This window comes from Anguilla anguilla, chromosome 15 (genome assembly GCF_013347855.1).
Source record: "Anguilla anguilla isolate fAngAng1 chromosome 15, fAngAng1.pri, whole genome shotgun sequence".
Classification (NCBI taxonomy): domain Eukaryota; kingdom Metazoa; phylum Chordata; class Actinopteri; order Anguilliformes; family Anguillidae; genus Anguilla; species Anguilla anguilla.
In genome coordinates this window covers 19,289,439-19,314,699 of record NC_049215.1, presented here as the reverse complement: position 1 = coordinate 19,314,699, position 25,261 = coordinate 19,289,439, and the positions used below count along the sequence as shown (strand labels likewise).

The window sequence follows — 25,261 nt, the reverse complement described above, 5'->3', positions numbered from 1 at the left end:
CTCCCTCTCCTTCTCTCTCTCCCTTCCACTCTCATCTCTCTCTCTCCCTCCCTCTCTTTCTCTCTCTCTGTCTCTCTCGCTCTCTTTTTCTTCCCTTACTCCCTCTCTGTTTCTCTCTTTCTCCCTCCCTCCCTTTCTCTCTCCCCCCCCTCTCCCTCTGTCCCTCTGTCCTCTCCTCTGTTGGTTCTCCTTGAGCAGGGCCAGAGCCCCGTGTCCAAGTGGACCGGGTGTGTAATTGGAAATTTCAAATCTTCTGCCACCGACCTAAATGACAAACCAATTTCCTCTCCACGCATAGATGGGGAAGAACGGCCGAAGAAGGCTGTCAGCTATGGACAATCTAAATGCAAATGCAGGTGATTATTTCTGAGGCCCTGACAGCCAATGAGGTTGTTGGTTTAGAATGCAGGGTGCGGAACGTAACGGTTTGTTTTTTGTGAAACGGCGCATCTGTTCACAAAAAACTAAATGAACAGAACTTTAAAAAAAAAAAAAACTGGAACACACTGCTATGATGGCACCTTCACAGAGTTTTGCAGAGCCCTGGGTCCTCACGTCCTGTCATTTGATTGGTTCCCAACCATGGTCAGAGACCGGTTTTCTGTTTTTCATATCCCCTTTGGGGGGGGGGGGGGGGGGTTGGGGGTTGGCAGCAGTGGCGGTAGAAACGGTGAAAGTCACGCCAGTTGTGATCTATTGGTCGGTTGAAGGTCATGCTTTCTAAGTGGCGTGGCTCACTGGCGTCCCAGCTCAGGATGCTCCCGCATCACGCAGGCACGAAGTTGGCGGGATTTTCACCCGTCGGTGGATGACAGGTGTGCATTTCAAAGGATAAGCGCTTGTCACGCAGCAGATGGTTTACAGGCGTGATTTTTGGATTTGAGTTTTGGATTGAGAGTAACAGCTTTTTTCCCAGATTGCACTGCATTAGAACTGACAGGCAGCCCCTTCCCCCACACCATGCCCTGCTACATTCCCTCCCCCAGTCCAGAGTCAGCGCTGAGACAGGTGACGGGAAGGACAACCATGTCTGGCTTGATTCTCCTCGTTTCGTTTCATCTCTCGTCTTTGATTGGTGGCATATCGTTGCTCACCATGCTGGGTGGTGACTTATGAGTGAGGCAAAAGTGGAGGCTTTCCTGATGTCGTACTGTAATACCATTGGTCATGGATGCATTTTTAACACCTTTCTCAAAACGGGAGAGAAAATCTATCATTGGGCAAAGCTCTTCTGAAAGCTGGACAACACCGGTGCTCCTCTCTGGATTTGTCAACCGTGGAAACCATTTACTTTGTGAATTAATATTTCTGTGAAGCTTACAGTATTTGATATATCAATAGAAATGTTTTAATTTGAAAGAGGGTGAAAAACAGGAAAATATTAATCATGTTAAACAATTCTCTGTCAGACTGCAGGGAATAACTCTCAGATCTTTCCTGTCTGACTTCAAAGTGATGGCAAGCCTGCCTTGATTCATCTCCAGGAAAAATTAATTATAGACAGGCCCAACATCTCAATTTCCTTAAATAATGTTGCCAGAAATTTGCTGAGAAAACCTTCAGTGCCATGGTGGATTTTAAAAGCACGAACTGCTGATACACGGGCAAATGAATAAGTAAATTATTCAGCAGACTGAATAACCTCTGTCCAAAATTTTTTTTTGCTGAATATATATCTGTTCCCTTCTGTGGCATAAAATGAACATTACATTTTGTGTGAATGGTTTCAGAGATTGCAACGATGAATACATATTAAAAAGGTCAATGAGCATAAAATGTAATTTTTGAAATATAATATAATTGATAATATTAACAATAATAAAATATAGTGAAATGTGGGTTCACACATTATACCCCTTAAGCCTGAGCAGGCTTTTTCCTCTTATGCTCAATATTTCCTCTGTTACCTTGGTAACCACACTCTGCTGTAGTTTTTACCTGTATACTGTTTTTACCTACCATAATCCTGCAAAACTTCGGTTTTTGCTCCAAATCCAGCCATATATTTCACAGCCCCAAGCATCCAAACAAATTAATCTTGTTTGTAAATTAGAGGCACCTGGTTAAATATTTTCTTGCTTCAGGATGATAAGGTACAACGTAGTTTTTTAGTGTCAACAAACACCAATTACTATCACTGCTCTCTTTCCCAGCTTAGTTGCAGAAAAAAAGTATTCAAAATATTCTCAAAGGTAACTAAAGACCATCAGAAACACTACAGACAGTATCAGGATTGAATATTGTGGTGATGGGGGCATGCGAACGGTGCCCAGTGCTCACACAGAACACGGTGTGTTTGGGCTTGATGTGTTTCACAGAGACAAATGTGGTAGGCCTATGTTTCTCAGGGACAAATGTCTGTATCCTGGAAACGCATTTCCAAGATGTCCTCTACCCTTGTTAAACTATCAAGGAGACTACAGAGATAATCGAGTGCGCTGCTTTTTTCTATGAAGTTTTTCAGGTTGTCAGGACAAATGCAGACTGCCCAGCTTAGGTAACCTGCGCGGGGATTAGTGTAAGTGGGATTGCTTGGGTCAGGTCGGTCAGTTACCTGCACTGTCCAAACATGTTTGCCCAATGAATGCATTGAGTCCTATTTGAGTTAAGGCTCCATTTCTTCTCTATTAAAAATTTATAGAAAGGGTCACTCTGTTTCTGTGGCCTGCTCTACGCCCCCTTCAGAATGAGGCACGAGCACAAATGTCAGATCAGAGTGAGTTTAGTGCATCTAAAATAAAAATGTGTCTAGAGTGACCATAAACTAGAGCACCAGTTCAGCAACACAAATAAATGTAAGTTAGGTCATTTTCTGAAGATACAAAGAAATAATACAAACCTTCACGCTTAGCTCCACCTTGTGGTAATCTTATGTTATTGCTGATTATGTACTGGTACTGGTCCTGGAGAGCCTGAGGGTCTACTGGTTTCTGCTTTTACCTTAAAATCTGCATGTCATTTAGATCCATGAAAACAGGTGACATTAAATTAAGGGCTGAATAACAGTGAAAATGGGAACAGTCTGTCTCACCAGGACTCAGGTTGATCGCTGCAGCTAAATACACTGAGGCAACACAGGGCACCTTCTGTCTCTTCCATTATAGAACCAGAGTCACTAAATTCTAGGTGCTGCTGGGTGGCTCGTCCTGTTAAGACGCTGTTCTTGTGCATGGACGGGCCCCAACGGTCTGGCACTCGGTCAAGACTGTGTCAGTGCCAACTCTGGCTGTCAGCCTGACAGGGTATCACAGTTTGGGTGCCTTTAGAGTTGCCAAGGGAACAGAGGGATTCAGATGGCCTGGATTAAGTGTCTCATCGATCACTACCGACCCCCACTGGTTGGTTGTGTGCCCGTACATCCACCAGTTAAGCTGGGGCAGAAGGGTCTTTCCTCCTCTGTGAGGACCTAAGTAGTGAACTGTGGTGTGAGAAGCAGCAGTGGTGACATCACATGCTTCGGGGGTGGGCACGTTTGTCTACTCTTCCAGATCAACAGGGAACAATGGGAACGGCTTAAATTAATCAAGAAATAAAGAGAAGGTATTTTCTGCTGTACAGTAAAACACAGGGTTAATTGCGTTGTTTGATGCAATGACTGGTCCAGTCCATGTATCCTTCTACCCAGAAGTGTACCTTTAAGATATTACAGCACACCGTTTCTTTTGTTTGTTTGAAAAGCACAAGGGGCGGTGAGCTATTTTTACTAACAGCTGTCAAGTACAGACAGGTTATTCTTCTGCTGCGTCCGTGTTAATTACATCACTCCCACTGAAAAGGAGATGCATGCTCTCATTAAAACATCTGATTGGAACAGCCTGCCTTTTTAAAAGAGTATTCTTGAAGAACGCTTGCATAATGCCAATAAAGGTGTTGAATCTAAATTTCTATATTTTGATGTCACAATAATTTCAGAGTTCCTAATGACTCCATACTGTGCTCTAAGCCTAACGTGGAGATTGTCCTGTATATCTAATGCATATTGTTATAACTAAAATTTATGTTGAACAATGGCCTATTAATAATCAGTACAAATTAGTACTCACCTTCTGAGCTGGTAACGCTTGCCTTTTTCCGAGGGTACAAAAAGAGTACAATATGGTGAATCTTTGTTGATTTAGTGGAGTTCACATGAAAGCTATCCTTCAGACAGATCTGTAGCTAACTCATGTGAATCTGATCCATCTGTTATCACTATATATATACACGTATGTATATATAGTGCATATTGTAAGCGTGTATATACAGTATGAGTGTGCATGTATGTATATATAATGTTGAATGGTAGCCTATTAATAATCAGGACAAATTGTCACTCGCCTTCTGAGAAATCCAGACATTTTATTTTCAGTAATAAAAACACCCTTAACCAACAGTAACACTGCTCACTTAAAGACTTGGCCTTTTTCCAAGGGTACAAAAAGAATACAATATGGTGAGTCTTTGGTGATTTAGTGGAGCTAGCAGGAAAGCTATCCTTCAGACAGATGTGAGGCAAACTGTCCTGTGAATCTGATCCATCTGCTACCACAGTACCACACAGTGAATATGAACACTGCACATCACACTTAATACTGTTATTTCTCCCTTTGGACCCAGCTGCCAGTGACTGCTTCTGAATTCATTAAGGCACACAGAAGCTTCTAACACACATGCCACAAGGAAACACTTGAATTGAGGTTCTATATCAGAATTGCATAGAGTTTAATAAACAGCATTATAAGCTAGTTTCTCTCTAATACACAAGAGGTAATGTTACTTACTTCAGGATACACATTTTAACAAACAAAAAAATTTGATCACCAACAAATGAAAAAAACAAATGCGCTTCCTGTTGATTGTGGTGAGGATGTGCACAAATCTTTTGAAGCTGTGTGCATTACTCGCACTACAAAACTTAACTAAACTGATGCATAATTTGCGCTACAAACACCATGGTGTAAAAGCACACAATAGGCTGTTCTGCAATAATAATAATAAACGACCGTACAAAATTCTTTACGCACATTTTTCCATGATTTTCCACTTCAGGCAAATGTCAACAAATATACAAACCTGCACCTGTAACCACTGTCTCAATGGAATGGACATTCAAGCCAAAACTGGTTTCACGTCTGTGCTGTAATTACATTTCACAGGTAGTTCCATGCCCCAGTTTGATATTAGCAGATTAACAGATATTATGTGATTAATTTGATATTAACATTAACAGATAAAGCTAATTACATATACGTTATTATGTATTTTATTAGTACTGACCATGTATCCTGTCACTGTGACTGTTGCTGGTGCCTGTTCCATATCAAAACTGGGGCAGGGATGAATCACTTTAACCCCTTTGCAAATCTGTGCGACACACATTAATGACAACACATTCTCACTGAAGGAACAAGGCAGTGTCAAAGACACAGACACTGCTGCAGGTGCCCCCCAGAGGCTGTGGGTAAAAAAAACCATAACATGCATATACTGGCACTAGTACAAATATATAAAAAAATACATAGAGGAATACAACCACAGCTCGGCCAAAAAAAACCCACAAAAAAACACACAGGATTAATTAAAAAGGACAAGCAAAGAGGGTAAAGGGGTCGTCGATTGCTGGTGTGCGTTTGGTTTTGAACTTGTGTTTCTTCACATGAACCCAGAGCTGAAAGAGAAGGGAACACGTCAGTCTCGCAGCCCCCAGCAGCCATCTCACCCCCGGCCTGCGGCACCTCTTCACGCTGAGGATTCTGGGTAATGTCAAGCTCACTGTCGGTCTCCATTCTTATAAAGCATCTCAGGGTAGGAGTAGTGATCTAGGATCACGTTACCCCTGTCAATATCCATAACATTCATCATTACAACTGCTGCACTACTGTATACTCCTTTCCTAATGGCAGGGCGATGTAGCAGCGGCAGGCTGAGAACCGGAAAAACTCACTTTTTGCGATCCTTATCCTTTTTCAGGTTGGCGTTGGTGTTGAAAGACTGCGCCTGGAGCAGCTCGGTGGCCGCCTTCTTTTTGCTGAAGGTGTTGATCTCGTCTTCCAGAGCCTTCCGTTTCTCGTCCAGCTTGCTCTTCTCGTCGTGGTGCAGCCTCTTCAGCTGCTCAAACTTGCCCTGCAGCTGTACACAGCATGGCGAAAGTCACTGCACCTCCACCACTCACCACAGGGGGGCAGCACATCTATTCTAAAGACCCAGGAAACCCCAGAACCATCTCCAAGCGTAGAAGAGCACTCGTGGCGATCCAGGTACACGCCTTTGCTCACTCTGAGTTGTGGACATAGAATTGTATTGTCTGACTGGATCATACCTCTCTCTCAGCATCCTTCAGCTCCATCTCCTTCTCCTTCACCCTCTGCACAAACATCTGTCTCATCTCCTCCTCCCTCCTCTGCAGCTCCCCCAGGAACTCCTGCCGCTTCGCCTCATACGTCTGCTGTAGGCTGGACACACACATACAGTGTACTCACTTATACACTGCTAACAGCTCACATATACACACGTACTCACTTATATACTGCTAACAGCTCACACACACACACATACACACACATACTCTCTTATACACTGCTAACTGCTCCCACACACACACACACACACATATATATTCACTTATACACTGCTAACTGCTCACACACACACACACATACACACACATATATATTCACTTATACACTGCTATCTGCTCACACACACACACATACACACACATACTCTCTTATACACTGCTAACTGCTCCCACACACACACACACACATATATATTCACTTATACACTGCTAACTGCTCACACACACACACACATACACACACATATATATTCACTTATACACTGCTATCTGCTCACACACACACACACACATACACACATATATACTCACTTATAAACTGTTAACTGCTCTCTCACACACACACACACACATATATTCACTTATACACTGCTAAGTGCTCACACACACACACACACACACACACACACATTAACAATGCCAACACACTGGCTCTGACTTCAGTTAAAACCTGAAATAGGCACATGCACATGCAGAAACGCATCCTTACACCCCACAATCTCATCCACACCCACACCCCCGTTTCCATTTGGATTTCATCCCCCGGGCGAACACTGAGCCAGCAAGTGATTCAGAAATAATTTGGCGGGGTGGAGTGCAAGCTGTGAGCTGACTCATCTCTGCCCTGGGACTGACTGTTAGACAGCCACATTAAGCACAGCCCTTCTAGCCATCCCCACACTGTCCTCACTCTGGGAGGTGCCTCACACACTCAAGATCTCCGCTTGTTGAGCTAATCTGGCTTTAGAGAGAGGTTACCATGTGGAAATACTCAGGACATTCCAGGGAGTAACACGTCACATGAAAATCCCTCCACCCAGTGCAAATGCCCTTCAGTACAGCACTGTGAGAGCTAATGCCTTTCCCTCATTTCGAGTGGTCTTGACAAAGCTCCATTAACACCGTGATAGCTAATGCCTTTCCCTTAGTTAAGAGTGTGGCCTTTACCACACACCATTGTACACAGTGATAGCCAATGCCACAACACTGATAGCCAATGCCACAACATTTGAGATAGTCAGTGCCACAACACTGATAGCCAATGCCACAACATTGAGATAGTCAGTGCCACAACACTGATAGCCAATGCTACAACACTGATAGAAAATGTCTCAACAGTGATATCCAATGCCACAACACTGTGATAACCAATGCCTTTCAGTGATTCAGTCATTCAGTGTGTGCAATGTAGAGCCATACAGACAAGTCACTCTGCATCAGAGTGTGATCAGCGCACTATAAACAGACCTTTTTAAGGGCATTCCTGTGTAAAAAGTGACCGATACCACACTGTGTAGAGCTTCACTGCTGTCGTGACAGTCTGTACTGTCGCCCTGCAACGTGCTGCTTCAGGCAAGGTCTCTGGAGATTATTAATTAACAAATGCGACTATCCGCTGAGCAATCCTGTATCTAAGGACATGAGTCCTTATCAGAGGCACTTAAAGATAATATTGTAGTTTCTCTCACCTGGATCTGAGAGAAACCACAATATTATCTTTAATCAGATGAAGAAACCAGGGTCTCCGTGCTGGGAATGTGATTTGGAGACTAAGGCGGCTTATTTAAAGAAATCCCACTCAATAACTTTACATGGCCCGAGGGGCCGGCTCTAAAAAGTACAATATTGAGTGGCAATCTCTGTGCTGGGGTTTTCATTGAGGGCTGAAAGGCTGGGTTTGGGGGGGCAAGGGGGTCAGGGTGTGTGTGTTTTGGAGCTCTTCTGTAAACCTTGCAAACATCTTAAGAATGCCTGGCCACACGGGGTTAAGTAAACAGCACAGAGGGCTGAAGGTCTGGAAAGCGGTTTAAAGCCACCAGAACCAGCAGTGAAGGTGAATTATGTAAACGCCATTATGGCATTCCTATTGAGGGCGGGGGGGGGGCTTAGTTTTATCGACTGGATTTATTTCACTCTCACCATTCAGGCCACCGATTAGGTACTTGGCCACAGTTTTCTTAGGGAGCTGTTATGTTTTATGACGTTTCAGCCGTGTGAAAGTGAATCAGTTTTACATGCAGTTGAGATACTGAATATACTTGCTTCAAATCACAGGAGATTGGTTTTGGCTAAACTTTAAAAAGTACAGCACGGGCTTGTGTGTGTGGTTCTGAACCAGCATTATAAATCTCACATCACACATCTCAAACCACGTTCTTTTGTATTCTCTGCAGTTTTCATTATTAAGCACTTACACACTGACCAGTTGGACATTAAGGACATTGTTGTCTCCAGTTGTTTGTCCTGGTGACTTTAAAAACTTCTCATTCATCAGCCATTGATTGAATGAGAAATTCAGGTTCAAATTCAGATTTTCAGCACTGTAGTAGCAGTATGGAGATTTACAGGTGATTAGCAGTACAGTAGTAACAGTATGGTGATTTGCAGGAGGTGACTTGCAGTACTGTAGTAACAGTATTGAGATTTACAGGTGATTTGCAGTACTGTAGTAACAGTATGGAGATTTACAGGAGGTGATTTGCAGTACTGTAGTAACAGTATTGAGATTTACAGGTGATTTTCAGTACTGTAGTAACAGTATGGAGATTTACAGGAGGTGATTTGCAGTACTGTAGTAGCAGTATGGAGATTTACAGGTGATTTTCAGCACTGTAGCAGCAGTATGGCGATTTACAGGAGGTGATTTGGAGTACTGCATAACAGTAGTGAGATTTGCAGGAGGTGATTTGCAGTACCTCACTGGCTTGCTCTCGGGGTCCGTGTCCTTGAAGCCCATCTCCTCCAGCTTGCAGCGGCGGTAGAGCTCGTAGTGTCGCGTGTGAGTCTGCTCCCGCAGGTCCTCCATGTTTACACAGATCAGCATCTCCCTCAGCTTCACAAAGTCACAGTGGTTCTCATTCTCCACTGCAAATCAAACACCCGTTCACACGTCTGTTTATGCGAGAGTGAACATCGTTTAACTGACTATTTCAGGTGCCGTTATTCTCACGAGTGTTTCTTAGCTGGAGGCATATTTGATGTTACCCTGCATTTGTGCTCATTTTTTATTTATTGTGGTTCTTGTGATGCATTCACTTTATCTCTTCATGACAGTTTTGTAATTCCCTCATGATAAATATGAACATAAATATAAATACATCCACTTATCTGGATAAATGTGCGTGTGTGTGTGCGTGTGTGTATGTGTGTGAGTGAGTCTAAGGCAGCTAAGACCAGTAAGACAGCTTGAGCAATCAGTACAAGGAAAAGTAATTAATAATCTACGTTAAAGGTGTGAGCTGAGAGCCCTACCTTGGACCACACCCCAGGGGTATTGTCGAGCTTTCACCATTTTGTTCCCAATCTTCACTTCTTCTGTGCTACCCACGACAGCGAAGGGGAGGTGGCCCTGAAGAGAACAAACACCTCACCGTTTGAGTCACTAGCCACCTTCTATTGTCTTATCTTGCTTTACATTCCTGCTTGTCTAATAGTCATGCTTTTATAGCAATGATTCAGTTAAAACACAACAAATCTCACAGCAAAGAAGCATGCTACAGTGCAAAGGGTATAGAACTGGCCTTCCCTAATTGAAGTTCAAGGCGCTCTTTAAGAAATAAAATTAAAGCGCCTTAATTGAATTAGCGTGTCAGTAAGTTATAAAAATAAAAAAACTGTCTAACACCAATATTATTTAGCCACAGCAGCCTACATCTGGGTGTGAAAAGCTGTACATATGGTCCTCTTTCTAAGACGGTCAGTGAGGCAATTAATTACGCAAATACAGATCTTGATTTTGAATTTCAGTACGCCAGTCATTCAACTAGAGGAGCAAGCTGCACTTCCGATTGGCCAGTGGAAATGACAGGCGTGCGTTGACAGACTGTCGCTCTGACTGAAACCCAACCCACTGGTCAGCTCTGGCATGGTCAGAAAGTGGTTTCCCGCATGCCTTTGCTCGAGCGAGACTCACGTTCATGGCGGTGTTGATTGTGGCGACGGTCTCGTCGTCGAGGGGAAACTGGTAGATCTGAACCCCGTTGCTCACCAGCTCGCTCATTATCTTGATCTTAAACTTGTGGAGCTCGCTCTTCGAGATGGTGTCTGCCTTGGCAATCACAGGAATAATGTTGACCTTTGTAAGAAAAATTAAAAAACAGCACCTTAGACACTGTGGAATACTAAAACATTACATGGTCAAAGCATTCTAGCAAAACACAAAATTTAACAAAACTCCTGAAATGACACGCGTCATCATGAGCTATTTTCTGTCTGTTTCTGTTCGTTTCCCTGACAACTGTGCTCTCTGAACCACAATGGCATAGTTTGCCCATTGAGTGTTTACAATAATGTACCTGCTAATAACAGGTCAGGTGAAGGGCTTTAATTTGACACTATGCACAGGCCAAAAACAGACAAATGCTTGGATTCAATCTGTCCTTAGCTGTGCTTATTTCCAACCTTTTCTGCAGAGACATTACAGAATCGCAAGCAACAAACTGTTTATCAAGTCAAAAGCAAATACTGTTTTCATTTAGTTAAGCTAAAGACGATGGTTGATTGAATCAAGTCTTTAAGAAAGCCTGAGCAGGAAAATAAAAATGGCAAGAGAGAATCACTTCCCTTGTTCCCTTGTGTCAAAAATCCTGTAGGTCTGGCTATGTTGTCAAAATAGACACTCACAACTTTGTGCTTTAATTCGTCACGCAGAGGTTATACCGGCAATTTCTATTAGATGCCCAACTACACTGAAAATCAGGAATACAAAGATCAGATAACTTGTGCTGTTTTCATTTACATCACAAATCCAGGGGAACTACCAGCATTGGAGAAGGTGCAGCAAATGGAGCTTGTAGGTGAAGCACCAGTTAGCCGGTCAGTTTGCAAAATGGCAAATGTGCAGGAAAGGATGTAGAGGATTCTTCGACATCATTTAAATTTGGGAGCATTATAGAGTTTAGTCTTAACAATGGTAGTGTTGGGAAAATGGTGGCAGATAAAACATTGTCTGTGTTCAGGGATTGCTTCACAAGTAAGCTGAATGCTATGGAAACATGTCAAACACAATGGCCCATTTATGTCCACATCACCCTGAGGTAAGAGGCACAGGGAGAGTCAGGGAGAGAACAGCCCCACCTCTCCGCAGCATTTAAACTGCCTCTCCATGCAGATTCAGACAGGGCGAAACATTTTATGTTGATGACCTCAGCAAAATGTGGGCATTATTTTCCATTTGAAAAAAAAACCCAAAAAAACAAGGTGCCACGTGGAAACCTTTTTGTTCTCAAGCTTTTGATAATGATTTCATCACATTTTGAAACCGAAACCGTGAGACACCAAAACGGTGAACCGAACTGATGCATCGATTTTGTACACCGTAGCACCTCTGCTGCTAAGGTACTGAACTAAAGTGGGAAAAATGGCTTTTCAATGCTGGGGTCGCTTTGGCAAAACAGGTTACCATATTCGAAAGTGAGCCAACAAATACCCTGGCCCTGGCACAGAGCCTACCTGGGGTGGAGTGAGATGTACTTTTTTATACCTGATATACCAGTTTAATTCAACATCCTGTATTGCTTTATATTACGCACACTACGGCATGCTCAAACCACACAACGTTTGTGTTTGTGTTTCTACGTAAATCCATGTGATCTGTAATTACCCGTAGATGTTACAATTTCCAAAGCTGGTGTGGTGCCTATAAATGCATTTTCTGCTCAGTTTGCTACATTTTTATTTTACATTTGGCAAATAAGTACCAGTTACATAAAGTTAATGAAACAATATTGTGACAGATGAACGTCTCATGCTAAGGGTCTAGAAATATTGATGGAATTTTAACTGAAATTAGTGCACCACGTGACTTGATTCCTCAAAGGAAATGCAAACTGTTACAATAGCGTAGCTGGTATAGCTGACACACAGACGCTAAGTGATGCAGAAGCAGCTTCACAAAGGCTTTTCCGTGTTTGCCTCTGTATGCAGAAAGAGCCCCACAAGTAAAGTCTCTCGCTGTAAAAACTGGCTCCTGCGGGTTGTAAAACCACAGAAAATCAAATGCTCCAGTTTTTATTTTAGGGTCACACAGCCTATGGTTTCAGCCACTCTGAGGCAGACCGATGTGCCGCTATATTCAGAACACACCCTACAGAGCTCAGCAGAAAAACTAGCCCTTTCACTGGAGGAAAAATGCATCTTTTACCACAGGAAATCACAGTGTGTGTGTCGAAAGCAGCTAAGACCAGTTTGAGCAATGAGTACATGGTAATGAATGAGCTATGGTAAACATGTGAGCTGTGAGCCCTACCTTGCACCACACCTCAGAGGTATGGGTAACTGGCAACCATCCCTGGTCCACACAGTGACACAACAAAATTAGCCAACTCTAATACTGAGACAATTGTAAATGACTGTTTGTTTATCATTTTGTGTCTCATGCAAAGGAAAGGGGTGATCTTTTTTCTTAAACATGAGTCTAAAATAAAATACACATTTTTGTAAAACGTAAGATGGGTGGGAGGGAGGCAGGCGAGCTCACTGGGCTAAAGGACTGAGCTCTCAGCCGGTAGACCTCGGCCCCTAGCATGCGGCCAGGTCCCAGTACAGACATGACATATTTCCATTAACAGGATTAAGCAAGAGGATTATGTGATTACTTCCAATCATGCGCTGTTATTTACTCTTAAGTGAAAACTCCTTAACCTTAGATGAAGTGTGCAAGTTATATAATATGCCACAACATGTACTGGCCTATTCATTGCTATGTGCTTGTGTTCTGTGATCAATAAGGTGTACCACTACTGCAGCTTGCCAGGGTGAGAAACTGTGACTGATGAGTGAATATTCTGTAGAATATCTAACTGTAGAAATGGCCAATACATTATGTGAACACACATGCTCTATAATGTCAGCAGACTCAACTGCAATACCGAGTTGGCATTGTAATGCTGTTTTGTTAAGAAATTAGTCTTTGATAAAACATTTAAGGCTAAAGCAACATTATAAAAAAAAAGAAAAACTGACACACCACAAACACAGTGGACTGACATACTGCAGAATCCTTTCAGAAAACTTTCAGCGAGAAGGGGGATTTCTGTAAAATACGAATCAAATCATGGTGTGACTGAGTATTTAGTGCATTTTCAAAAAAAACAGTGCTTATTTGGGCTCTACAGCCCCCCGTCCTCATTTTCACAAAAGCCACAGTGCATGCTTTCAAATCACAGGGGTCATCTGGCTCTCATGCTGTCCCAGGCTATGTTGACTTCGACATACCACAGCAGGAGACACAGATCTCAGTACAGCCACAAAGGCAGTTTTAAAAGATTAAAGTAGGTTTTTTCACATGAAAAAATATTCCCGACCCAGTGAACAGTGAAACATAAAACTAAGGCTGACGCTCAGACGTCACAGCGCGAGTTTCGCACGCCTGACATGGTGGGAATTCAAGGCCTGTTCAGTCCTGTCAGGCTGGACTTACTGGAAGATGTGTGCCACAAAGACTAACGATCAAGCTATAAACCTCGCTGCCAGATTTTGTTTCCGCGTTACCGACGACACGTACCCATGGCAAAACCTGCAAATACATGCAATCACAGAAACCTCATTCATGAGCAGAACAACTTCAACTGGAAAAACTTCAAAAACCTGCAGAAAGTAAGCCTCAACATACCACCTGTGACTTCATCACAGTTCTACATGCAGGAAGGATATTCCACGCGGAAAGAGAAAGGGATGTTTCCTGACTTCACCTGGGCTGTGGATTGGGTGCGACTGCTGGTTACCCCACTCTGGCTTTCATCAACACTGCAGCCTTTTGCACTCTGGAGCTCAAACTAAACAGCACCAGAGTGCAGCACAGCCCCCTCAGCAGTGACCCGCAGGGTCGTGGGGTCAGACGCCAGACGCTGCTGCTGTAGCCTTGAGCCAAGCGCAAGATAAACCTGGCGGTATAAACGGGAAGGAATGCACCAGACTGTGTCCAATGTAAACTGCAAGCACATTCATCCAACCACTAAGCAAGTATACAACCCACAGTGCCATGAATCAGCATTAGACAAAATGTGTTTCATTCAGTTTCTAAGTAAAAATGTCCTGCTGCCTAGTTAACAGGCTGCACATACTGAGGGGATCTGGGGAGAAAAGGAAAGCTCTGTCCTCGTAGCCTCGTTTCCGAAGTTTCCAATGTTCATTTGGCACAGGGCTTCTGCCACAGGAGCTGGTGGCAGAATGCTTCACTAGCAAATTTTGTAATCCAAGCCAGTGGTATGGAAAAAATCCCACAATGCTCCCCTTTTTAGGTAGGCCAAGCAGGGATTTGTGCATGTAACAAAACTCCAGAGGTGGGTGACCCGGCTTCAAAGAGTAAAAAGACTGACCATGTATTTGCTCCACCAACATGAACTAAACCAGCTGATTACAATAATTAGTTCTCCTATCATGCTGAAGAGTTATGCTAATTAGAATCAGCTGGTTTAGTGCATGGTGGTGGAGCAAATTCATGGTCAGTCTTTTTACTCTTTGAAGCCGGGTTACTCACCTCTCCAAAACTCTGTGAATTGTTTGACACCGTAGCGGAGGGGAGCAGCCAATGTGGGCTGAATTTTATTATTTTACTCCTTTCTTCTACAAATGTGAACAAGCCTGGACAAGTGATCCAACTCCCCCAATGGCAGACCTATTTACCATTTATAACACCCGCTAGAGATCCAGAGCGAAGGTCTCTGTCCTGTCTTGTTAAGAAGACACACTTCTGGCTTTCATTTTGTTCTCAAAACCTGAACTCATTCGTTTTTGGATATATCAAGTACTAGTCCTGTCCCTGAGAGACTGAGGAGACCAAAAGGAGAGGCCTGGTCTTGAAGCCCAGAGTAAAGTGCTCTTTCCATTGGTGGTCCGGAGATTAAAGCAAATAACAACTGCCCAGTGTAACCACTCCTAGAACAGGGATCAGGTTTTTTAAATCACACACAAAAGCACTCAACACAGGCTACACATCCCACATCATAAATGTTTACACAAATCTGGAGCTTAATCCTTGTCTGTCCTAGAATCTATGAATGTTTAAAAATAAACATAGCCTAGTTTTTCAGAGATAAAACTGCATTGTGATATCTGATCTAGCACTGAGCAAGACACTATCTGTATAAGGCCATATAGTCAGTTCTGAATACAGCAAAATGTTAACATGATCTTCACTGTTCGTCCTAAAATAATCTAACTGATCTAACTTGCCCAAGCCACCAATTCAAGGACATGTTATGTAATTTCAGTGTCCCATTCCCATAAAATCAAGAACCCACAAAAACCATAAAGTAGACTTTATCACATGCGCTAGTACAGACTATAATTTAAAGCAATATGAAAAAAATGAAAATGAATGCTTTCCTAGGAACAGCTATTTCAACCTCCAAATCTGAACTCCAAACACATTTCAGTACAATGTGAATTCTGATCCTGATCAGTTTTCTTAGGGGTATCATTTACATTTTAAAGCACTTTAGTGAAAACTGTCATCTCCTTTTTTTAATTTAAGGACTTTCTCGAGAGTGTGGGAACCCTGGTGTGCCTATATGGGTCCAGAGACTCTAACCTTGCTGTCCAGCTTTTTCATGGTGACCAGGTCCAGAGACTTGAGCGAGTGTCCGGAGGGGGCAATGAAGTAGAGGCAGGCGTGGATACGAGAATCGTGGTAGTTGTGCAAAGAGCGCTTGATCTTCAGCTCCTCCTGCAGGTACGACTCGAACTGCGTGTCGATATAATCCACAACGTGCTGGTAGCTGCACAGCGGTAGGGAGCAGAATTGGATAGATGCTAGAGGTAAAAAAGCCAAAACCCTGCCCTGGGAACATTTCCTGTTATTTATTTGGCACAATGTTCCCCAGTCACTGATCCACACTGTCACACTGCCTTATACCTGTGTCTTGCTCCACTTCACCTAAGTAATCTCAAGATTGAAGTTGAAGAGAAAAAAGTTGTTCCAGTGGATGATTTGTTTTCTTTTATTTCCTGCAGAATAACTTGTGAGTGTGTGCGTGTGTGTGTGTGCATGTGTGTGAGTCTCTTCGCAAATATTACAATACAAACTAGAATTACACAGGTTTGTTTTACTGTTTATTAACCTTTCATTAACTGCAAAATGAATGTCCATTCAAGTAAACGGTAAATGCTAACTTTAACCTAAGTTTAAATTAAGTCTGAACTCAAGGGATTTAGATGTGTCACTGGAATACAAAGCTACTGACAGCTCTACAACAAGTAATGCCAAACAGCTAATATACAGAAGTAGACAAAAAAAGATCCTGCCTGACTAAATTATTCAGAATCATACAAACTGGATCTCTGGCTTCAATAAAACCGGAATAAAAAAAGACAGACAGACAGAATGGGTGAATGTGTGGGGTGTGCTTACCTTTCCTGCTTGTTCATCTGGTCCCCGAAGCCCACGGTGTTGACGATGGTGAGTTTCAGCCGGACATTGCTCTCCTGAAGGTCGTAGGTCTGGGCATGGAGCTTCACCTTGGGCTCAAAGTGGGAGGACTCAAAGTTCTCAAAGTTGGTGTTGAACAGTGTGTCCATCAGGGTGGACTTGCCAATACCCGTTTCACCTGGAAACACAAGAAACGGCACAGAAACAGAATGGTGGACCCTACCATCAACAAATAATGTTCTGACTCTAATTTGTGGCTGTGTCCACAGAGTTCAATTGGTATTCTAACCCCCTTACCCAGACTATGAAATGGCAGTATGTAATCACCCTAAGGACACATGACGATAAAGACCTAAACATCATTACCCATGATTGCCCTTCCACACATTCCAGAACAAGGACTGGCACAGGTTAAAGGAACCGGAGATAAAAATGTTGTCCGTGACTATCATAGCATTCCCTGATAATAGCAATTCAATTTCTAAAAATAAAAAAGCAGCCTCAAAAATTTTAAAGGCTTATGAAACACCCTGCAGCACAGGATTTTTTTCAGCCTAAAAATAAGAACACATATTTCTATATTATGAACTAAGAAATGCTGAATGCCACTGATACTTAAAATACATATTTACATTTTTATGTTCTCACCAATGCAGAGGATGTTAAAACAGAAGCCCTGACATGTTGATTTGTTGACCAGTTGATCTGGCAAGCTGTCAAAACCAACATGACCAGACAGGGAAAGAGGACGTGCATTCTTGTCCTGCTAGAAAGACACATGAAAAACACATGAATGCAACCTGGCATGAGTCTAAATTTCTAGGAAATCTTTTGTTAGGTGTGTTAGGTGGTCTGATTTTTACTAGCGCATATATTCGTGTTTTTTATTTATTTTATTTTTTATTCATAATTTACGTACTTCTGCACATATGTGTATAAGTTATAAATGTGTGTATAAATATGTGTGAATACACATTTCAATCTCTGCATGCAAAAATACATTTGTGCTATTCCGAGAGGCAAACTTTTTTTTAAAACTTAAGTCCATGTTAATTCGAACTAGAACACATTTTAAATGATTGAAGCTATAAAGCTACGACTAAAAGGCCCGAATTTATCACCCAGCTGATTACACAGTACTTGAAATTTAAATCCATTCCTGCCAAAAACCACGAAACACTCTGCACGTTAGCTAACGTTAGGGTACCCAACAAATCAGATTAACTAAAATAATAACTGCCTCATTGCCCAGCACACACATATTAGCAGTGCCTTGCTAGCTATGTGTTGTGTAAACTATTTAGCCAACATGATCTAGCTATTCCCTTCCTCGAAAGTATGCATAACGTTTGTCATGTAACTAAGTTTATCCATCTAATGTTCAATATGATTTCCAAATATATCAAACCGGTCCACCAGTTAACTAAATTAGTCTACAAAGTCCCGAAAACTTTACTGTGCTAACAGAGCAAATTGGTCTATATTCAAATGATGTGGAATGTAACCGTTACGCTAGTCTATAGCCAAATCTAATCAAATAAACTCTACTTTTCTTAGCTAAAAAGAAATTCGTTTGCCAATACGTCAACAAGTCAAAATAAAATGTACGTACCAGCTGCCGAGCAACATCAGACGAAGCCATCTTTTAAAACCTCCAAATCAATATTTAGCTATAGTTCTTAATTATAGGAAACTGTCCCAGATTTTCCCAATAGTGTCCAGCAGAAGAATCCGGCTAGGACGCCCGCTGCAGGAATGCGAGGTTGTCCATTGCTTGTGGAAGCACTGGTCAGATGTGGCCAGCAAGCTAACTACGTTCAAGGCAGATATTCTTATTTAAAATTCCCATGACGCCATAATTTACCGTTGTTATTGTAAATTGTACATCCTGTCGAAATTATAATTTTAAGGTGTTTCCTTTATTTCTAAAACAACAGACATTGGTAATTTGGTACACGGTACCCCCACTACTTGAATGGTACGTACCATTCATTTTTGAAGCCGTTCCGGAAATGGGTCTGGCTTTAGGGGGGCTTGAAAGATGGAAATTGATGCCATTTCGGCTCTGGAAAGGAGGTTACGCTTAGCTGAAATGAAAGTGCTTACTGAGCCGAAATGGAATCTCCAACGTTATCCTTGGTGCTCCAAAATGGGTTGGTTGCTAGGAGGCGGGGATTGTTGTTTTGTTCCTGCTCCCACTCCTGCCTTGACACACTGGCACACCACTTGGTCGCACATAATATTGCTGCTCAGCCTCACACGGGAGGTGATGAGGACGCTGCGATCATCAATGGTACAGCCAGGACATTATTAGCGATGGTATGCTGTATATCGTTATTATACAATTTTAGCTAACAGCTATAAACGGTGAAATCAAGACATAACTCTAGTTATCTAGGTGTATAACGGTCTAAAATCCAATGGCGACCGAATGCACACAAGAAGCGATACTACAATTTCTAACGGAACGAGGAGGGAGGGTTAGGAACGTGGAATTGATTGATCATTTTAAATACATTTTACCAAGCGACCCTGGGAAAAAGGCATTGGTTAAGGAGACGTTCAAAGGATATGTGGACAACGTGGCCTTTGTGAAAGTGGAAAATGGGGTGAAAATCGTGTGCTTGAAAAAGAAATACAGGGGTTCAGTGAAGCGAACTGGTGAGAGAGGGGATGGAGAATGCAACGGCAATGGAATCACTGCGGGTAAGATTTCCATTCTGGAGCAGAGCGAAGGTGTTGCTATCAACAAGGCAATCAATGATCGAAATAATGGCGATTCTTTTCAATCAAACGATTTATGTGAAGAAAATTCAAATATTTGCACATCAGAGATAGCGATGTCAACATCCTATGATGGAGACAAGTCATCTTTGAGTTTGGAAACTGTTGCAAACGATGATGCGAAACGAAAAATATTACCTAGGTCAGGTTGCGGAACTGACAGTGGGAAAGGCGCGGAAGTGCAGACTGTTTTGGAAGGTAAAACTTCAGCTACGACTGCTCATTCTAATTCAGTTCGTATATCTCCGGCGGATAGTTCGCTGGCAATGGGAAATGTACTAAAGTTCAGATCAACAAAGACAACCGGGGATGTGAAAGAAGTTGGGTGCGAGAAAGAATGTGAAAATACAAGTGCTCCTGAAGTTCGTATTCCACGGATTGCAGTGATTGAGCCTTCGCCTTTACCTGTGGAAGGCGACGGTACAGTATTCAACCTCCCTGACCAAGGAGGTTTAGAAGTGCAACGTGCACAGACGTCAGGGCAGCTCAACCAGTCTTCGAATCAAACCGCTTTTAAAAATGAACTTGAACACGACAAGCCAACGGGGGGAATTATTGACCATGGACTGCCAACGGGTATGGAAGTTAAGCCAAAGCCAAAAACAAGCGAAGAGGATATCGAGGTTGCGGTTGGCAAAGGCGCGCCCCAGGCACAGTTTATAAATAGGCGGCGAGTCTCCCGAGGGTCACAGCGCAGTTTTCTGTCCAGTAATCTGTCAGAGGACGGGACGGATGAAGGACAGTTCGATTCTGTAAGTATATCGGGGAGCGACAACACGCCGAAAAGCAGCCGCAAGAATTTCATCGAACTAATGATGAACAGCTCTCCCCAGGTCCGGCGCAGCATGGTGCATAGGAACTCCACGTACCTGTCATCCAGGCACCGAGACAGAGACTCTGTCAAAAGTGACAGCGACTCGGCCTCCCTGGTATCTTCGACCACGGACGAAGACGGCGGGTCAGTGACGCTTGACCCCCTGGAGCATGAGTGGATGATGTGTGCTTCAGACGGGCAGTGGGAGAGCCTACACCGTATGCTCGCCTGTGAACCGAACCTCGTCATGAAAAAAGATTTTGTCACCGGTTTCACCTGCTTACACTGGGCGGCTAAGCAGGGCAAACAAGAGCTGCTAGCCCTCTTGGTTAACTTCGCCAAGCAGCATGTCGTGCCATTAAACATCAACGCCCGCTCCAGCGCTGGGTACACCCCATTACACCTGGCTGCAATGCATAGTCACATCGAGGTGGTCAAACTTCTGGTGGGTGCCTATGACGCCGACGTTGAGGCCAGGGACTATAGCGGGAAGAAGGCATCCCAGTACCTCACCGGCACCGTGGCTGAAGACATACGGGATATCATCGGGGCGGAGGCCGACACTGGTGCTGAAAGTTTGGAGTGCGGAGCCGGGCGCTGGAGGCTATCAAAGGTTCTTGCCTCTAACCTGATGCCAATGAAGCTGCTTAATCATCCAGATGAGGACGCTTGCGACGGCGGGGGCCTCGTGAAATCAATGGCCGTGTACAGGAAGTCCTCCATGAGCAAAATTAAGCCGAGGCTGCACAAAATCCGATTCAGGACACAGATCATTCACAGCACTTCATTTCGAGAAACAGACGATGGGGATAGATCTGTGAAGAGCCCTATAAAATCACGGCCCATTTCTAACCTCTTTGGATGAGACTGAGTGAATTACGTACATTTATAGGCTTGTGAAAGCCCAAATGGCACTACACCTAGCATTTGTATTGCTGTAAGGGTAATCATTCCTAAATCCAGAAAGTGGCCAATCGTTTCGTGGTAAAAAAAGAAAAAAAAAGAAAAGCATGAATCCGGGGGGTTATTTCTGTATTGATGCGCATACCTTGTCATAAATTATGTACAGCAAGTTAATTTGTTTGCTTGTGTAAATTTAAACGGACTGAAATTAGGAAAATGTGACATTAATTAAATGTCAGATATTGGATATTGTGTGTTAATCGATGCTTCGTAAATTGCACATTTGTGTGATATAAAATGTATTTGCAGCAAGGTTATGTTCTAATGTAATTAACGAAATGTGAGTTGAAATAGTTTAAAATGTGTTCAGGCCTAATTTACCGGAACAGAATCCAAATCCAAAAGAATTTAAATATCAGGATTCGCATAATGTGAGGTGGTTTAAAGCTTACATTTTACATTTATATAGTGGATTGGCTAGCCTATAGTTAACCACAATGTCAGCCTAACTGCACGCGGCGACACGTTTTGGTTGTCATAGTTACACAAACTGTAAGATATCCTATTAGTGACATTATGACATAAGTATGACTTTAAAACTTATCATCAGTCCCGGTACCTTATTGAAGAGACGTATCAGTTAATTGCGATTCAACAATGAACAGTTTTGTGGTGGAATTCTAGCTAGTTAATTTGTAACAAATTACTTTGTTTTACTTTGTAAATAAGAGCTTGATCTGCTGCTGGTGCGGCATTTAAAATAACAGAACTACTAGCTTCTCCTTTTAATCACTAACCATCATATCTGATGAGTATTGTATTTCTGTGTTGAATAGATCAATGGTACAAGATACGGTTTACTTTTAAAGTGTTCCTCATAGGTTTGCATTATTGACCTGGTTGCCTAATGTTTTTATGCCTGAGTTTCACTGTTTGAGAAGTGTCCCTTTTCTGCCTTTTTCCTGTCCCTGCATTTTCCTCAGATAATATTAATCTTCTTCCTTAAGGGTTATCTTGTTGCTGCTGTCATTAGGGATGCTCCCCAAATCTGTCACAATCTCTTTTTTTACTGAAAATTATTGAATGAACATCCACTATATCAGTGGGACACTAAGGTACATGGTCAGTAGTGTGTAAAGCTGAAATTAATCATGCCCTGTTTTAAGGTGCAAAACGATAGCTGCTACATTAAGACTGAAACATATGGTTGTCCTTGCAAAGAAAGAAAACCCACTGAGCCACCAAAATGGAGGTTATGTAAGACCACAGGTCTGCATTTTGAGAAGGTATGTATGTGACCCCAGGTCCAATTACAGAATTACAGGCTGATTAATAATAACAACCATTTAAAAAAATCACATTGACACAATTATTTTTTGTTGTTGTAAAATTCTAACATATTTTTCACTTTTTGAATAATAACTTATTTCTACTAAGATAACTAAAAACAAACAGGTGGGAACATTATGTCTCATGTAGGCCCTATGTATGGAAATCCTTCTCAAGAATGTGACTATTCAACTCCAACCAAACATTACTTTAGCAAGAGTACAGCATCGGAGCACTGTGTTGGTTAGGTCTTTATTAATTTCTGAGCTTACCTTTGTTATCTTGTTGCTACCTTGGTTGGGTAAAAGATGTTTAAGTGGCCAATGTTCTTTTTCTACTTGCGGTAATAACACTAATTCTTGCATTACATGTTTTTTATTCCTCTTTCTGGAAGGTGGCACTGAATAATGTCTGTTATTTGGCAGCACTATCAGTCTACAGCACTTTTTAAGTTTATTAAAGTTTTCTCATGCAGTGTGCAAGCTTATTTTTTTCTTTTTTTCAGATTTATTTTTATTGGCATTTGCTTTAGAATGAGCCTTTGTTTTTGGTAAGAGGTGATTACTGGATTATACATTTTAGGTATTATCTGCTAATGGATAGCCCTCATAATGCATAACAGAGAAAACACTTATTTTTGTATTACCTGGTTGAATCAATAGAAGGTGCTTTCTTCAGCAGTACCATAGACAGATTAAAGAAAATAACACATTCTTGCAGTTCTTGCAGAATTCAGTTTAACCCAAAATATGAGTCTTTGCAGTGCCTTCTATAAAACGCTGCTAAATTTTGAATCTGCACTTCTCTGAATTTTGACATCAGAGCACTCAGACATTAAAATAAAGCCATAATTGTTTAAATACCTTTTTAAAAGAAGAATAATCAGAACTGCTACAACAAGAGTGCTTAGCACTGTTTAACAGTGTGATAAAGATTTTTAGCGCAGTTATTTCCATTAACAATGTGAAAGCAAAAAACCAAAAGTCAGAGCATTTTGTGTTGCTGTGAAGTACCGTAACAGTTTGTTGTTTCAAAGTCAGTTTTGTATTTTTTCAAAATGGCTCAAAATTTCAAAATAGTGTTTAATCACCGTATTTTAAGGAAATGCCTGTAAATATGATTAACCACATTTTCACCTTGTTATATCATATTAGTAAACCTTATTCTTCACGTCATGAAACATGTAGCTCCAGCTGCTGGTTTAATGTTTGTTCACACTACGATCACTGTGAGGTGGTCTTTTTTATTCTTGTTTCTAGTTACATTTTATCAATTCAATTGTAAAAAGTACAGTTGTGTAAATAAGTTCCTGTACCTTGTTTTTATGTGCTGTTGTATTTTTTAACCATAATTTTGGCATTCTATCCCTCAGAACGTAATTGAAAATTAATGTTTTGTAACCCATTTCTATTAGACATTTACTCTGGTTTACTAATCCAGGAAGTGTGATTTAAAGGGCTGGAACCCAAAATTTGTGAAATTATTATTTTATCTTTGTTTGGGAATGGTTTCATTTTCTCCATTTGGTGCATATATTTTTAATATGGCATTGTAGATTTAACAAAGTGTATTAGGTTTGTTTTCAGATATAACCTAACTTTGTAGCATCTCAGTTTACACTTACAAAAAGAAAAAATAACTCTAACAAAAATTCTATTTGAGTGTTTTTTTTAAGGTACTGGATATGTCAACTGGAAAACATAGGCTACATGATTTAATTGTATTTTTAGTGGTAACATTTTTTAATTCCATTGTGTGGTAAGAAAAATGACTTGGCCAAATGAGTCATGGTTAACTGTGTAATCAATCAAAATGTAGAGCTTTCGATGTGTGAACCACAGACAGCTATGGGCCTGCATTGCTGTAGATTTTTTATTTTATTTTTTTTGCTTTTGTGGAGTCACACATGCTGTTTAATCAAACTGTGTTTTTAAATGTAAATGTAATGACAAAATGTTCATTACTTAAAAGCAGATTAAAGGATGATACACCAAGACATGTTAAATTGTATTTCTCAATTCTGCCTTTTTATTTATCATTTTAGTACAGTTCCTCATGACTCCAAAAATAAAATGTAAACTTGAGATTGGTTCTGTTAACTGGGCTATATATTTCAGACTTAATAATACTGTCAAAATAAAAGAAAAATGGTTAAGAAGTAAACTTGATTACATTGCTTGTATCACCCTTCTGAACGCGTAAATAATATTCTGTTTATGTCAGCGTTCTTGAATTAATAATACAGCATCATTGTGTACTCCTTCAATTACAGAGAAGTTACTGCAGGTGTTGTTTATTTATTATTCATATGTTAGACCCGAGATGCCATTCCCCAACTGTTCTGTTTAAGAAACCGAAGAACTTTGAACATGGAGGGAATGTTGATGTTGTGTATATGGAACATATTACTGTTTCCTTTATTACCAGAAATATCAGTTTTAATCACTTAATATGTGTGAGAATATGCTGATAGGAGAACAGTATACCTCCATTCTATATTGTCATA

The 25,261-nt window shown here is 41.6% G+C and overlaps 2 protein-coding genes across 3 annotated transcripts; one reads left to right on the top strand and one right to left on the bottom strand.

The window, feature by feature from the left end:
- Positions 1-4,318: 4,318 nt before the first annotated feature.
- sept10 (septin 10) lies at positions 4,319-18,927 on the bottom strand. Of its 2 annotated transcripts, none has more exons than XM_035393547.1 (10): positions 18,538-18,927; positions 17,574-17,691; positions 16,908-17,103; positions 16,089-16,275; positions 10,470-10,631; positions 9,809-9,905; positions 9,253-9,421; positions 6,299-6,431; positions 5,924-6,108; positions 4,319-5,647 (listed from the first exon to the last, which is right to left on the bottom strand). In XM_035393547.1, exons 1-10 carry the CDS (start codon positions 18,565-18,567, stop codon positions 5,632-5,634), a joined length of 1,293 nt encoding a protein of 430 aa, XP_035249438.1. In that variant the 5' UTR covers positions 18,568-18,927; the 3' UTR covers positions 4,319-5,631. The 2 variants fall into 2 exon arrangements, with proteins under 2 accessions (XP_035249438.1, XP_035249439.1); XM_035393548.1 differs by having other exon boundaries at positions 17,574-17,688.
- Positions 18,928-18,953: 26 nt separating this feature from the next.
- Positions 18,954-24,918, top strand: sowahca (sosondowah ankyrin repeat domain family Ca). The gene has a single exon (XM_035393546.1). It carries the CDS (start codon positions 19,346-19,348, stop codon positions 21,386-21,388), a length of 2,043 nt encoding a protein of 680 aa, XP_035249437.1. The 5' UTR covers positions 18,954-19,345; the 3' UTR covers positions 21,389-24,918.
- The last annotated feature ends 343 nt before the right edge of the window (positions 24,919-25,261 follow it).